The following is a 15,754-nucleotide window of genomic DNA, read 5'->3' on the forward strand; positions in this document are numbered from 1 at the left end:
TATTTGCTGTTGTGGGATCGATTAGTTAGAGATTTTCTTGATGAAGAGCAGGTACTAAATCAGGCCCTCCTTGTAGCGTCAAACTATTAATGCTTGATTTTGACACAAACTATTCACATGTGAGAAATGCTAGGCAGGCTTAGAAGTCACACGCGATATGAGAATATTTAGTTAAATAAACGGGTGAAAGGCAATGTTTAAAGCGGTTCTTACGCTCAAAAGCGAATCCTATGTCCACTGATATTGTATTAATTAGAGTGAGGTTAGATCACGTTCAGCGAGCTGAGTTATAGCTTAGAGAATACAAGAGAGAGAGAGTGTGTGTATGCTATTCTAGAGTAAAATTAGCCAATCCTGCAATTGTGAGAGGAGTCCTCTATTTATAGTGTGATGAATCAAGGTAATGATTATTAAATCTGCAAATGGGTAAGTACTGTGCAAATCCTTCTCTGCGTCCCATTGCTCACATGCTCGAGTGATTTCCTCGACTTCTGTAGGGATTGGACATGTGGATAATTTCCAACCATCCGATAACCTGGCATTCACCCACTACACTGACAGGGGCATGCCATTCACGTCATCATGCGACGTGGCTGTATCTAAATAGTCGTGGTACCTTCCTAACTTATGACTACCCCATGCTGATAAGACTTTGCATCAGCCCTACTTTGTCAGGCACAATAGACAGAATTAAACTAAACCAAGAATTTCATAAAAGGATAAGCATGAACATTTTTTTTCTTTCTAAAATAGGGTTTTGGTGTAGAGTTACCACGATAAAATGTTTAATAACAATCAATTCCCATATCAGATTTCAATATAACTAATTCAAAATCTTTACATTACAATTCTACTATGGATAAAGTTACGAATTGCTTTCATCTTTATACCCTAATTTATGTCCCAGTGGGATTATTGCTAGTGGGGGTTTTAGTCATGCCAAGCCATTCTTGAGTAGCTCAGGTGCCATTTTAGGTCAAGCCTAAGCCACCCAGTACTAGGCTTAAGTGACTCACAAGCCTCCACGAGCTCGAATGGGCATATATGCATGTTTTGTAAGTATGAAGGGGTTCATGTTATTTTCCATTTTACATATAAATTATTTTAATTCTAGAAACCCTAGCTTCTTCTTCATTTGTCAACTCAGTCACTTCTCTTTCTCTTTTCTTCTCCTTTTTTTTTTTTTTTTCTCCTTCTCTCTTTTTCTCCTCTTTCTCTTTCTCTCCCTTTTCTCTCTTAGATTAGAAAATTGCATTGTAGTAAATGTTCAATGATCCATTTCTTATTGTGACATAAATAAGCTGCAGAGGAGGTGATTCATGCAAGCCCGCAGGTTGGATTAAGTCTTGATCATGGAGAAGGAATGAGAGAAGAGAGGGAGAAGTTGAAGGGAAGTGGCCATTGAAATTCAAATAAGTACCATTGGTGACGATGGCTGGATTAGGGCTCTCTCCCCCTTCTATCTTAGAGAACCTCTTGGAATCTATGGTTGCGATTAAGCTGAAGGTTGAGCTCAGCTCGATTACACATGTGCACAGGTAATCGAGTCGCTTGAGCTCTATTTTTCCTACTGAGCTCGATCTCCTCCTATACATGCTGAGCTGAGCTCGATTTTCCAAAAGCTTGGCTTGGCTCGATAACACCATTAGGGCTAGGATGTCCACTCATAGGGTTGCCAATGAACTGAACACGAACAAACACCCCTGTTCGAAAATCGTTCGATAAGCATAATGGGTTGAGCGAAATCGTGTTCAAACTCGAACAAACACAAAATTGTTGTTTGAAATCATTCGATTAACAAAACGAGCTGTTTGAAATCGTTCTATTAAGCGTTCGAATAACTCGAATAACTTTTAAGGGAAATTAGAATAGGGTTTTGGATCTTTGTTTTAAAATGTGGGTTGGGTCGGGTTAGTTGGTTAGTTTATTGTGTTTTTATTTTATATATATAAAATGTGTAAATGTGTATATACAAAACTATTATCATACATATATTAATCATAGATTAAATGTGTTTAATATGTTATTAAATTATCAAAATAATAGATTATCATATATTTTTTAAATGTCTGCATATATATTTTGTATCAATACCCATAAATTCATAGTGGAATGAGGGTCTATTGTAATATATGATCAATACATATTACAATTTTGCAGTATAATTTTATATTCTATTATATTATATATTATGTAATAGAATGGGGTCTATTATAAATTTGTAATATATATATAACATCGAAATGTTCGCAAACAGATCGATTCGTTTGCAGCCCTATTCACACATAGATACAGACCTTGAAACTGATGCAAAAATACCCTTTGCCCATAAAATGGAACTTATTACAGATAATTGTTTGAGGTATAATCAAAATTCAAAAAAATGAATAGGAATTAAAACTTGTCAAAACATATATTGTCCTTTATAATAATTTCATTCAAGATTAAATTTGTCAAAATTGAAAAATAAAAATGTGGGATCTATAATGATTTCATTCAAGATTAAATTTCTCTATATANGTCACTTGAGCTCTATTTTTCCTATCGAGCTCGAGCTCCTCCTGTACATGCTGAGTTGAGCTCGATTGTCCAAAAGCTTGGCTTGGCTCGATAACACCTTTAGGGCTAGGATGTCCACTCATAAGGTTGCAAACGAACTGAACACAAACAAACACCCCTGTTCGAAAATCGTTCGATAAGCATAATGGGTTGTTTGAAATCCTGTTCAAACTTGAATGAACATAGAATCGCCGTTTGAAGTCATTCGATTAACAAAATGAGTTGTTCGAAATCATTTGATTAAGTGTTCAATTAAGCATTCGAATAACTCGAATATCTTTGAAGGGAAATTAGAATAGGGTTTTGGATTTTTGTTTAAAAATGTGGGTTGGGTCGGGTTAGCTGGTTAGTTTATTGTGTTTTTATTTTATATATAATGTGTAATTATGTATATACAAAATTATTATCATACATATATTAATCATAGATTAAATGTGTTTTATATGTTATTAAATTATTAAAATAATAGATTATCATGTATATATTATTATTACATAAATTATCATACATATTTTAAATATCTACAAATATATTTTGTATCAATACCCATAAATTCATAGTGGAATGATGGTCTATTGTAATATATGATCAATACATATTATAATTTTCAATATAATTTTATATTCTATTATATTATGTATTATATAATAGAACGGGGGTCTTTTATAAGTTTGTAATATATATATGACATCAAAATGCTTGCAAACAGATCGGTTTGTTTGCAACCCTATCCACACACAGATACATACCTTGAAATTGTGCAAAAATACCATTTGCTCATAAAATGGAACTTATTACAGATGAATTGTTTGAGGTATAATCAAAATTCAAAAAAATGAATAGGAATTAAAACTCGTCAAAACATATAGTGTCCTTTATAATAATTTTATCCAAGATTAAATTTGTCAAAATTGAAAAATAAAAATGTGGGATCTATAATGATTTCATTCAAGATTAAATTTCTAAATTTCTATATATATATATTAATGTAAACTATCTTTATCAATTAACGTGGTATTAACACGAATCAAGGTATATATTTTGGTCTTTTGGAGAGAAAAACAATGATAGCACAAATTAAAAATCAATTATATAATGAATAATACGATGCATCTTAAGTTTTTGTTCCATTATCATTTGTTATAGCCTAAAGCTTTCTTCTGCCCCATTAATTCAATAGTTTGTCTACAACGTTCCTGATTGGCAAATTGTTAAAATTATTATTAGTTAAATACATCCGATTACAACTTTGAGGTGACCATGCACCCCAAATCACTATTCTACCCACTTTAGGGTGATTATGTCTAATCGAAGAAACAACTCAACAAAAAGGAGTTTGAAAGCTGTTCGACGCTTTAGTAAAGCCAATTAGGCTCGATTCAAAGGTTAGTTTTTCTTAAATCCTTTTCCGAAGGCCCGTTGACCTAAACCATGGGGCATTATCTGGTGGGTAATGGTGTGGCAAGTAAAAAAGTCCTATTTTCCAATCTACCATGGGGCATTATCTGGTGGGTAATGGTGTGGCAAGTAAAAAAGTCCTATTTTCCAATCTAATTCTCTATGAAGGAAACCAAATAGTTTCCAACATAAGCACATATAAAATCGTAAGCTCTTGGTCTCAATTCTAATAAAATTTTCAAGATAATTTTACATAATTTAGAGAGGAATGATATGATTTATATGGACCTATGAGAATTTAGACGTATTAAAGGAATGTAATACTTTGTTATTTTAATAGATGATTATCCAAGAAAAAGAATATTAAAAATGTGGACAACTCAGAGTAAGGTTTCTCCATAGTATATTTATTAATTTATTTCAATCTAACCAAACATATTTAATATAATATTTGTTTCATTAATATAATATTTCTAATAATACAATATTGACTTTAAAAAAAAAAAAAGGGTTTATGAACTGTTACCCAACGTAGCTGGAGTTAATTTGAATTAACTGGAGTTTAAATCGAATTAGTCCACTCACTGTCTAATTTTTCTCTTCACCTCCTCAGTAACTGAAGATCTAAACCTCTCTTTTGATCTGAATCTGAAGATTGAAAATTCAAATTCAATTTCGTTCAAATGTTGAATGCGAATCCATTCCGACTCCAGGTAAACAAGCAATTAAACGAATACCCTTATTATACGATTTTTGCACTTAATTTTGAAGTTTTTTTTGGAAAAAAAATTAAAGTTTGTGCAGGTAAATTTGTTGTTGTGCGCGTTTGAAGATGGCGGATGTTGTGGCAAACCAAGTGGTAATTTTTATTTGTGAAGTGTTAATTGCTTTGGCCTTAATGAGAATTGGGATAGTTTGCTTTTGCTGGGATTTTAAATATGAAAATTTTATTTTATGTAGGGTGGTTCTTTTGGTGATGCAAATGATGCCCAGAGAAATGTGTTTGATTTAGGCGCATTTGTGGGGGACTTGACTTTTGAGGAATATGCAAGTGGGTAAGTTAAGAAATGAAGAAACTTTTTGTGTAATGTATGTAGAATTTTGTTCGTTGATTTGTTTAAGATTTGATCTGTGTTTTAGAGAATTTGACTATTCTCAAGTTTCTTGAATGTTTGAGTAACAATTAGTTAGTAAACTAGCTTAAAATAAGGAAATAAATGGTGGGTGATTGTAAGTTCTCCGGGTGAGTTGATTGAGGTGCTGAAATCTTGGAAATAGCCGGAAACTTGAGAGGGTCACCTTTGGAAGCCTTTGCCGGTGACCAAAGTGTCACTCTCTTTCAATCATGTAATGATGCTAATTGAATTTAATTCGTAAACCTGGAAAAGAAATAAATTTTCTTTCCTTTTTAGAGATTATTGCTTAGAAGATTCTTAGGAAAAGTTTGTGGGATAGGTCATGGAGAGTGCTTTTAACTGTAAGGGAAGAGTTGTAAACTATCCAGTATTTTTGTTTAGACTACTAGATATTTTATTGAGAAGATATTGACTGCTGTCGCTGTTTCTGGCAGTGATGATACATCGTTGGAAGGACTTGAGAAAGGCTTGAAGAATGTAAAAACTATGATGTGAGTAACTTTTGTGTTGTTTTTTTATGAAGCTATAGTCTCGTTTTTGTGGTTTTTGCATGCGTAGTTGTTACATGGGGAACTAGTAACTTACTGTTTGAGATAGGATTGCTGGTTGAGGATAACAACAAGTGAAAGTAGTGTGGTGTTCTTGTTCTTTAATCTGTGTGACTCCTTGAGTTGACATGGTGTGAGTTTGTAAAATAGGCTACATAGGTTAGTTCTATGAGTTCATACTGCTTCATGGATTTGTCATGATGATTATTGTGTTGAAAATTCTGACATCTTGATGTATGATAGAGATAATATCTGATGTTTGTTAAATCAAGGTTGTCTTGCTCCTCAGAGGTGAAATTTTGCCTGTAGTGTCTGAGTATTTGAAGAGCAAAGTGATTCAAATGTTAGTATAAAATTAAATTGTTAAATGAGTAACACAGGAAGCGACAGATTGCACTATCTAGTTAATTCTTTTAAGCAATTTGAGAGTACTTATCAATAAAAAGGAATAAATTGTTTGGATTACATTTTCGTTTATCTGGTAGTTTGGTCCGAAGTCTGCATACTATATGATCTTCTGGTACTTGCCACATGAAGTTTGCACTATCCTGTCCTTAGGATTTTATATTTGTTTCCATAATTACTTTGCTTAACTTCATATTTTATACCTTAATATATGTGTCTATGTGTTCATATAGGTAGTTGAAAACATATTATCTAACAGTACAACGCTAAGGGAGTACACGAAGGGGGTTGAGAATGATCTATGCCAAGACTTCACTTCTTAGTTTGCTAAGCAATATGGGATATAAGTAAACAACATATTTTCCAATGTTCAATGTGTTTGAGCCATATATAATCAACATAGGTTTGAGGCATGAAGATTCATGGAAATCTTTGTTGATTTCTCTAGTTAATTCCTAATTTGCAGAGTGCTTGGTTAATAAGAAAGTGAGGAAAAAAAAACTAAGAAAAAACAAGAAAGAGTAGAGATTTAAAATATATGAAGGGAATATCTTGGAGAAAATGATTGGGGATGTATTAATGATTAGTAGAATGCCTAATAATCCAAGATAGAATCTCATATTTGTAAATTGTAATCTACACAAATTCATTGAAGCATCTATCACATTACACAATGCTCTGTCTCTCGGGCTTGTCCATTATTTTAGAACAAAGTAAATCAAAGGCAAATATAACAGGCCAGAAAGATATATTAATAGACTCAGCTTATGCATAATTGATTGCAGTAACAACACAGTTACAAAGAGCATAAACAGATCCTACAAAATCCTTGAAGCTACCAAAAGACTTATAATTTTGTGATGTAATATAAAACCAAGGTAACCTCCTCCTCCATCTCTAGATAACTTTTTCCTTTCTCCCTTTATAAATAAGCTCAAGAGTGCATATAATAATACGTCTGTCTTTCAAACAATTGAGAGAGCAAAAAGTTAGCCATAGTTTTGGTTATCAAAAGAAAAGATCTGAAAGATTTGAGTTTGAGAGCAAAGCAAATAGAAACAGATGCTGAAAATGGACTCTTAAGATACAAGAAAGTTACAGGCCTTTGTGGCTACAATACTTTACAATTACAATGTGGGAACCACTTGACCAAGATTGTTAAGAAATTTCCTTGCAACTTATCTGTAATTTCGGCAAAGTTAATTTGTTGAGAAGTTGCTGAATTCTCATATTAATTGGACCAAGACTTGCTATTTATCACTTTAGTATGATTTGATATTTATCAATCAATTCTTGACATTATCAAATTAATTTATTACCAATTGGAATTGTTCAATTATGTAACTGATTAACATGATATCTTTCTAAGAAATTTTATAACACTTTATCAATAATTTTACCCAAATTAGTAATTGCTTTCACCTCTATAGAGTTGAATACAGTCATTTATATTTATGGTGGAATTTTTTTTCTATGTATTCCTTTATTAGTGATGCTTATCGAATATTGTATATAAATAGTTATAATATAATTTTCGTTATTTGTGTTCGGCCAAAAAATAATTGGCTCAGGTTTAAACAAAAATATGAAGTTATAGTCGATTCGCAAAGGGTGATTAGAAGCTCATATTTAGAAGGCGATTATAAAATTATAATACATTATTAAGTATATGAAATTAACTAACTTGACCAAGACTTGCATATTATCGCAGAAACCTTATTTTTTTTATGCTATTTAAAATCACTCTTAGAGCAAAATAATAGCTTAATAGAGGAAGAAAATTCATAATTACAGGAAATACAAAATTAAAAGTTTTTAATTGTTTCACATATCAGTTCATTGTTATTTTTTTTTCAAAGTATTTATAACTATTTTTAATCTATATACATTAGAACCTCTCTATAGTGATACTCTATATAAAAATAACCTCGTATATTTATAAAAAAATTATGGTCTCCACTTGGACCAATTATAAATAAGAATAAATTTCATATTATAATAAGTTATAATTTTTCTAGGGTTTATCTTAAAGAACTCACCTCTAAATAGTAATAATTATATATATATTGTAAAAAATATATGTTATGTTACATTAACGGTTTAAGATAAAATAATATATTTATCTAAAGTTGTTTAGGATAATAATTTATACTTTAGAGTTGTTATCATATCTTTTATCTTACGAATACGTAGTAAATCACAACACGAACATCTTCTTGCTAAAGACAAAATATTTCTAGCTTTTCAAGCATGTTTAAAGCTTCTTGGCACAAAACTTTTGATATTTTCATACCATCATCCCTAGGATTATCTCATTCCCCTTCTTGTCTAATTCTAGTAATGATTTCTTCTTTAGTTAAAACATACTCAACTTATTGCTCATTTAGATAATTAGGGAAGACATTAATATCCATTTGATTAGTGTAGTGAAATTGTCGAATCTGATTACTCAATTCATTTGTATTACTAAAACATGAATTACAAAACAAGAAATCAAAACAATTATTTTTTAAAATAAACAATAATTCTTGTAACTAACTATCTATTAAGTTATAACCTACTTATAGTAATAAATTTAGTTGATCCCAACATTATGACTATAGAAACGTTTACTGTATATTTTATGTTGTTTAACTGTTTTATGTTATTGAGATTATTTGTAAGAATTTTTTTTGCATTGAATTTTTTTTTTTTTAATTTCCAATTTAATTATTTAAACATTTTATTTTAGGAATGATGTAGTGGAGTTTATAGAATAATTGAAGGGAATGAAATATTGACTTTTTCAAATATAAAAAGTATAATTTTAAGGACAGTTATGAAATTTATGGGGTGCCATAAAAATATTAAATTTAAAACTTTGGTTGAGATATTTTAAGAAAAGAAAATGTTACAGTCATAATCTCTTCTCACAACCCCGATATGACAGTTCGTAATTAGTCAACTCGTAAGAAATACAATTTCTTTAATCCATAGTAGTGTCAATAGCTTCATTAAAAAAAACTAACCAAGCAACAAGGCCCACACAACGTGAGCCTAAAAACACAAGCAATCACCAGATAGGCCCGAACAAAACCAAGCCCAAATCCCCCAGCCTAAATATAATACTCCATGCGGGCCTCTTTATCCATCAATGAAGCCCTGCTTGAAGATCACTATTGCTTGTACATGGTTTATGAATGACTTTATGAGGTTTGGCACGAAAACATTTCTCCTCTTGATTTTAAGAAACTAATGCTGTCACCTCAAATAGTGTTTATGTCAGTTGAATATAGCCAACTGTTCAAGTTCTATCAACCATCTTAGTGCAGCTAATGTTTGTCCTAATCTCCTCGGTAACTTATGGCCAATCGTAACTTCCAAGCTATACCTACCTCACAAACCTGTCATTTATCGTCATTTCCAAGTTATACCTACCTCTCATAGGATCTCTTGTTATGAGTTTGCTGCTTGAGATAAAGGATCTTTTCAAGAGCGTTTCACAATATAAACATATAATTTCAATAATTTAAAATACATTAATAAATAACCTAAATTCTAGTTTTGTCTCATTTGTTTCTTATCTATCATTCTCTTTTTCAGGCTCTTCTCATTTTTTATATTCCTCGTTCGGAGGTTCAAGATTTTAGCTCTTGCTTTAAAGCTCTCGTTGGAGGTTCAAATTTTAAGTTCTTGCTCTCAAGGTTCTCTCTTTAAGCTATCAATTGTCACAAACATTAAATTACATCAAATGTGTCATTTTTGTCACTTATCTAATATTAACGAAAAGTTGCAAACATTAAATTATGTCATGCACAGTTTGTGCATATTTCATGTTACATTATGTTGTTATGAAAATTAAATTATTCAATATGTTGTCATATGATGAGCTTGTCATATTTCCTAATCTCCTCACTAACCCGTGGCCAATCATCATTCCAAAGCGATACCTACCTCTCACGGGATCTCTTGTTATAAGCTTGATACTTGAGCTAGAGGATTTTTTTCAAGGACGTTTCTCAATATAAATATATAATTTCAATAATTTAAAGTACATTAATGTATTGATTTATTAACATAAATACTGATTCCGTCTCATTTGTCTCTTATCTTTCATATTCTCTTGTTTTCAAAATCTCTCGTTCGGAGGTTCAAGTTTTCAGTTTTTGCTCTTAAAGTTCTCTCCTTATGCTTTGAATGATTTGAACTTGGACGGATAGAATTAGACATGTTTTGTTAATTGCATTGGATTGTTACTTTTAACTTAGACTTATGGATACGGACCTCTTATGTCAATGGATTGAATTGTATTTGTTTGTTGCATTGGATTGGACCTGTGACGAAAACTTTATACAACACAATACTTACCTCAAATTTAAAAGAGGCTATTGTTTTGCAAGAACAAAAATTAATGGTGATCTCATTTTTTGAAGAGTAAGGAAATTTTTTATAGACCGAAAAACTTGTATTAATTGAATTAAATATTTTTGCTCTAGTTTGTAATCCTATGAATTGAGATTTAACTTGATTACAGTCGTGGCATCCATATTGAATAAATGGTTGTTTTTATAAATCATGGGAATAAAATATAGATAAATTCCACGTGTATGTTTCAAACATTATAAAAATCAGTTAAGATGATTTATAGTACATTCCCACTGTTACATAAATTATTTCTTATCATGAGAATAATTGAAATATGAAAAATATCACATATGATTTTCATATTTAATTCAATAAATTAAAAAATTAAGTAAAACAGTAATTATATAGAAAGAATGAAACAAATACAGCCTATAACAAAGGACTCGCCTTCAATATATATGAGCAACTTGGACAAGCCCAAACACTCGTGAAAAAGCTGAGAGACATAAGGATATACAACCCTTTACCATCAAAGCCCATAACAAAAATAAGGCCCACACAACGTGAGCCTAAACCCCTCAGGCTCATTGTCATTACTCGTTAGTGATAGTGAAAAGAAATGAAGAAGCTCTTGCTAGGTTTGACTTGCATCAGATTGAAGAAGCAGAGTCAATAGCCTAAAGCCACATAGAAACAAGGCCGTTGTTGGGAGGGCGTCACAGTTCACACCTGCATACATGGACAACCTTCAGTGTTAAGAGCTCTCTTGTAATCACAGTTTCGCATAAATGTCTTTGGTTTTTATACTAATGAAAACAATGGCAAATTTAATAGACCGTTCCATTTTTATAAAGAAGATGATAAAGCTGTAAAAACAAGTCTGCATAATGGCAGAAAGAATAATTTTACACACCATCTGACCATAGGCTTGAGCAAATCATCAAGTAGAGCATACTAACTGACAAGCTTGCAAGGGAGATATCCAAATTTTCACTCTATAAGAGAAGAATAGGACAACCAATTAACATCGGCGTTTGGATAATACTACACTTATAACCAAATCTCACAAACTTTCTTTCATAACTCCAACGTGGCAGCTCATAATTGGTCACTTCGTAAATAGATCATGCTTGCTCATTATGATCCCGTCTATCAAATTGCGAGTTGACCAATTACGAGTTACCACGTCGAGAGTTGTGAGAGAAAATTTATAAGATTGGGTTGTGAACACATCTTTATCCTTGGCGTTTATACAAGAAAATAGTAAAGTAAATGACAATTTCCCACTCGAGATATGGCGCAATTATTTTTCCCACCCGAAAACTTTGAGAAAAACAATTTTTCACCCATTGTTAAGATCAGTTGGTGTCTCGGTGACATCTGTTAACTGACATTGTCTAGTCACTTGAACATATACAAAATTACACTTTACTATTTCACTTAATAATTTTTTTAATGAGGTGCATAGCAAAATTAAAGATAATAATTTAAAAAAAAAACTATAAAATATTTAATTTAATAACTACTAATCATATTAATTGTAAAAATATATGGTAAAAAGAAATTATTCTCCCACAAGTCCACAAAAAAGAGAAAGATATTATTGGATGGTATTGCAATAATTTATAAAAATAAATAAAATAAAAAACCGGGCTCCATACATAAACTATTCTTCAACTTGGTGATTGGTGAGTGGTGACTAAATCTTCCATTTGATGAGCGATCAAACAAGACAATGACAAGCAGCCAATGGACATTAATGGCCGTCTTGGGAAGCAAGGCAAATTCATCCGTCTCTCTAGAAAACGACAATTTTTTGCGCCTAGAGTCCATTTTGTCAAAAAGATGACCGACACAGAAGCCCAAAAGTCAAATAATACTGTAACAATGTGAAGGGCATGCATGTTCTCCGCCATTATTCCTTTATAGTTGTAGGAGTTGCAAATTCAAGCTCATGGAAGAAACATGGTTATTCATCGTTCCGGCATCATGCTTGCTTTGTTTTCTTATTCTGAAGAATTTTCTATTGAAACAAACACGATATAAGAATCGACCTCCAACCCCAACATCACTTCCCATAATTGGCCATCTCCATCTAGTGAAAGAACCCATCCATAGATCATTACAGTTGCTATCAAACAACTATGGTCCAATCGTAAGTCTTTCCTTTGGAAACCGTTGTGTGCTTCTCATTTCCTCTCCTTCTGCCGCCGAAGAATGCTTTTCTAAAAATGATATTCTCTTTGCCAATAGGCCTCATCTTATTTCTGGCAAGTACTTTAGCTATGACTACACGGCAATGGGCGCTGCCTCTTATGGTCCTCTTTGGTGCAATCTACGTCGACTTGCTGCACTTGATATCTTCTCAACGAATCGGCTTAACATGTTTTTGGGAATTAGAAAGGATGAGGTTAGATTCTTACTTAAAAATCTTTATCACAGTTCATGCCAAAGTTTCACCAAAGTGGAGATGAAGTCAAAGTTATCAGAACTGTCTTTTAACATCATTATGAGGATGGTTTCTGGGAAAAGATATTTTGGGGAAGAAGTTGATGATCCAGAGGAGTCTAAACGCGTTCTAAAAATTGTAAGGGACATTTTTGATGCCAGTGGAGCATCAAATCCAGAAGATTTCTTACCTTTTTTACGATGGGTGGATTACAAGAGCTACAAAAAGGGAATAATAAGACTACATACAAATTCTGATAGGTTCATGCAGAGTTTGATTGATGAGCATCGAAACACAAGGAATTCTTCAGGTGAAGGAGCAACAATTAAGACGATAATCGATTCTATGCTGTCTTTACAAGACTCTGAACCTGAATACTACACTGATGAAATTATCAAAGGCATGATAATGGTATGTCTTAACTTCTTTGTTTCTACTTAAACAATTAGACAGACTTGGATAAGTAATTTGGTGTCTTCCTCAAGCATGACACAAAGAAAATGGAACCTTTACATGGCACTGCACCTATAAAAAGTTTCTATTGTTCTGATCTTGTTAGATTACAATCCTCAAAACATATTTGTAGTCCTAATAATCACTTTGACTTCTAACAGACAGTACTAGTTGCGGGAACAGACACAACCTCGGTGACTGCAGAATGGGCTATGTCACTTCTCCTCAACCATCCTCTTGTGCTAAAGAGAGCCAGAGTTGAGCTTGACCATCATGTTGGTCATGGCCGTTTAGCAGAAGAACCTGATTTGGTCAAGTTGCCTTACCTCCAGTGCATAATCAATGAAACTCTTCGGCTGTTTCCAGCAGCACCACTTCTAGTGCCACATGAATCATCCGATTACTGTACAATTGGAGGGTACGATGTCCCACCATCAACAATGTTGATTGTTAATGCATGGGGCATTCATAGAGATCCCAAGGTGTGGGAGGACCCTGAAAGTTTCAGACCAGAGAGGTTTGAAGGATTGGAAGGCGAAGTTGAGGCATATAACTTCATACCATTTGGTCGAGGAAGAAGATCCTGCCCTAGAGTTGGCCTTGCCAATAGAGTAATGGGATTAGCATTAGCCATTTTAATTCAGTGCTTTGAGTGGGAGAGAATTAGTGAAGAGGAAGTGGACTTGACAGAGGGAACTGGTCTTACAATGCCTAAAGTCGAGCCATTAGAGGCTATGTGCAAAGCTCGCGAGTGCATGTTAAATGTCCTTTCAAAGCTTTGATTATTGCTTTTGTATCTTCTTATATATTTGTGGCTTCACAATGTTGCAGTCTTCGTTTCCTATAATGGAACTTATGGGCACTTAAGGATAAATTATTTGAAATTTGCGGTGAATTTAAAATTATGATAACTTAATCCAAATTGGCAGGTAGTTTTATAGTGTTTAGATTATAAAGTCCGAATTGAGAAACCATCAATTAAAATAAATAAATAAAACGAAATATAAAATATATCACATGATTTTGTTTCTAAATAATATAGCATGAATGTTAATTTAATCTATCCGTTGGTAGCCCAAATGGTTAGGACTAATTGGGATTGTGTGGATAGACGTATGGTCTCAAGTTAGATTCTACATCAAGCATCCGCATTTAAGTAGAAGGTCTTGTTAGTGGGTTGTTCGCTAGTCTCTTCCGAGCATTAGTTGAGGTGCTCGTAACTAAAATGAAAAAGATGAAGGGTCACATCTCACCAATGTTTTAAAACCCAACCCGAGGTGAAACCCGGCAAAGTTTTCGGGTCCCGGGTGGATCGGTTAACAAAAACTTTAAAATTCAGCAAATACACCCTTGAAAATCTTATAAGTCCCTATAGGTTTGAATTTTATCAAACACACCCCAAATGCAAATCGACCGGCGACTGATTGGCGGCGGCAACACCTCAGATGCAACCCCAATCATCCCTTAAGCCATTTCCATTAAAATCTACTTAAGATCTGGCCGAAATAGGTTCAATTTCGGCCAGATCTCACCGACGCCGGCGTCGGCATTCCAGGCTAGATCTCATCGACGTCGGCGTCGAAAACCCTCCCCATCACCCGTAATTACTCCCCTCTTCCTCCCGACCAAAACCTACTCACCCCACCCCCATTAGCCTGGCCAATCGCCGGCAAAATCCCATTGTTGCCGTAGCTAGATTTGTTCGATTTTCGGTCGATTTACTCACCGGAAATCAACGCCGTCACCACCATTGCATTCAGCGGCACTTACTCTTCAAAAGCCCCAACCTTCCAACCGTCGATTGTTTGTCGATCATCCTCCCAAATCTTAGGATTTTGGGGTGAATCGGAAAAGTTAAACGCGGCCCGTTGAAGCTTCTGGGTCCCGATTCAATTGACCGGGCCGAGTTTTAAAACACTGCATCTCACACATCAAAATTAGATCTAACTTATAAGGTAAGTCTCCACCTCATTTCAGCCGCACCCAAATACACCTCTATGTGTTTCTTTACGTTTCCCAAATAAATATTTTAATCTCATCTCAAATAAAATAAAAATAAATTTTCAAAATCAAAATATCAGTGAATGACAATTTCCCTCCCAAGATTTGCCGTAATTATATTTTTCCATCCATAAACGCCGAGAAAAACAATTTCCCACCCGTCGTCTTGTTGACTTTATAATTTTTAACAAGGTTGAATAGCATTTTCTCACCAAATTTTATTAAATGTATTTTTCACCCCTCGTTTGGTTTATATTAATTTTAGGGTTAATAAATTTATACAAAAAATAAAAATAAAAATAAGGTCAATTATTAAAATAAAAAAATTATAAAAATTTGAAAAAAAATAGTTGGCCAATTAACGCTGATTGATGTAGAAAACTTGATTAATTAATTTGAGGTTAGAATTAGAATCAAGAAGAAATGTAAAGAAGAAGATATATATATATATATCTATATAT

At 33.1% G+C, this 15,754-nt stretch overlaps 2 protein-coding genes across 2 annotated transcripts; both read left to right on the forward strand.

The window, feature by feature from the left end:
* Nucleotides 1-4,518: 4,518 nt before the first annotated feature.
* LOC116121587 lies at nt 4,519-9,887 on the forward strand. Its single transcript, XM_031407537.1, has 5 exons — nt 4,519-4,670; nt 4,753-4,816; nt 4,918-5,012; nt 5,528-5,584; nt 9,629-9,887. Exons 2-5 carry the CDS (start codon nt 4,790-4,792, stop codon nt 9,885-9,887), a joined length of 438 nt encoding a protein of 145 aa, XP_031263397.1. The 5' UTR covers nt 4,519-4,670; nt 4,753-4,789.
* Nucleotides 9,888-12,344: 2,457 nt separating this feature from the next.
* Nucleotides 12,345-14,166, forward strand: LOC116121581 (cytochrome P450 81Q32-like). Its single transcript, XM_031407534.1, has 2 exons — nt 12,345-13,250; nt 13,454-14,166. Exons 1-2 carry the CDS (start codon nt 12,345-12,347, stop codon nt 14,072-14,074), a joined length of 1,527 nt encoding a protein of 508 aa, XP_031263394.1. The 3' UTR covers nt 14,075-14,166.
* The last annotated feature ends 1,588 nt before the right edge of the window (nt 14,167-15,754 follow it).

The sequence above is a fragment of the Pistacia vera genome, unplaced genomic scaffold, assembly GCF_008641045.1.
Source record: "Pistacia vera cultivar Batoury unplaced genomic scaffold, PisVer_v2 Contig996, whole genome shotgun sequence".
In the NCBI taxonomy this organism is placed as follows: domain Eukaryota; kingdom Viridiplantae; phylum Streptophyta; class Magnoliopsida; order Sapindales; family Anacardiaceae; genus Pistacia; species Pistacia vera.

Coding starts and splice junctions, on each gene's coding strand:
- LOC116121587 (XM_031407537.1), top strand. CDS start 4,790: ATGGCGGATGTTGTGGCAAACCAAGTG. Junction 5,013..5,527: donor TTTGAGGAATATGCAAGTGG/GTAAGTTAAGAA, acceptor TGTTTCTGGCAG/TGATGATACATCGTTGGAAG. Junction 5,585..9,628: donor AAGAATGTAAAAACTATGAT/GTGAGTAACTTT, acceptor TCTCTTTTTCAG/GCTCTTCTCATTTTTTATAT.
- LOC116121581 (XM_031407534.1), top strand. CDS start 12,345: ATGGAAGAAACATGGTTATTCATCGTTCCGGCATCATGCTTGCTTTGT. Junction 13,251..13,453: donor TTATCAAAGGCATGATAATG/GTATGTCTTAAC, acceptor GACTTCTAACAG/ACAGTACTAGTTGCGGGAAC.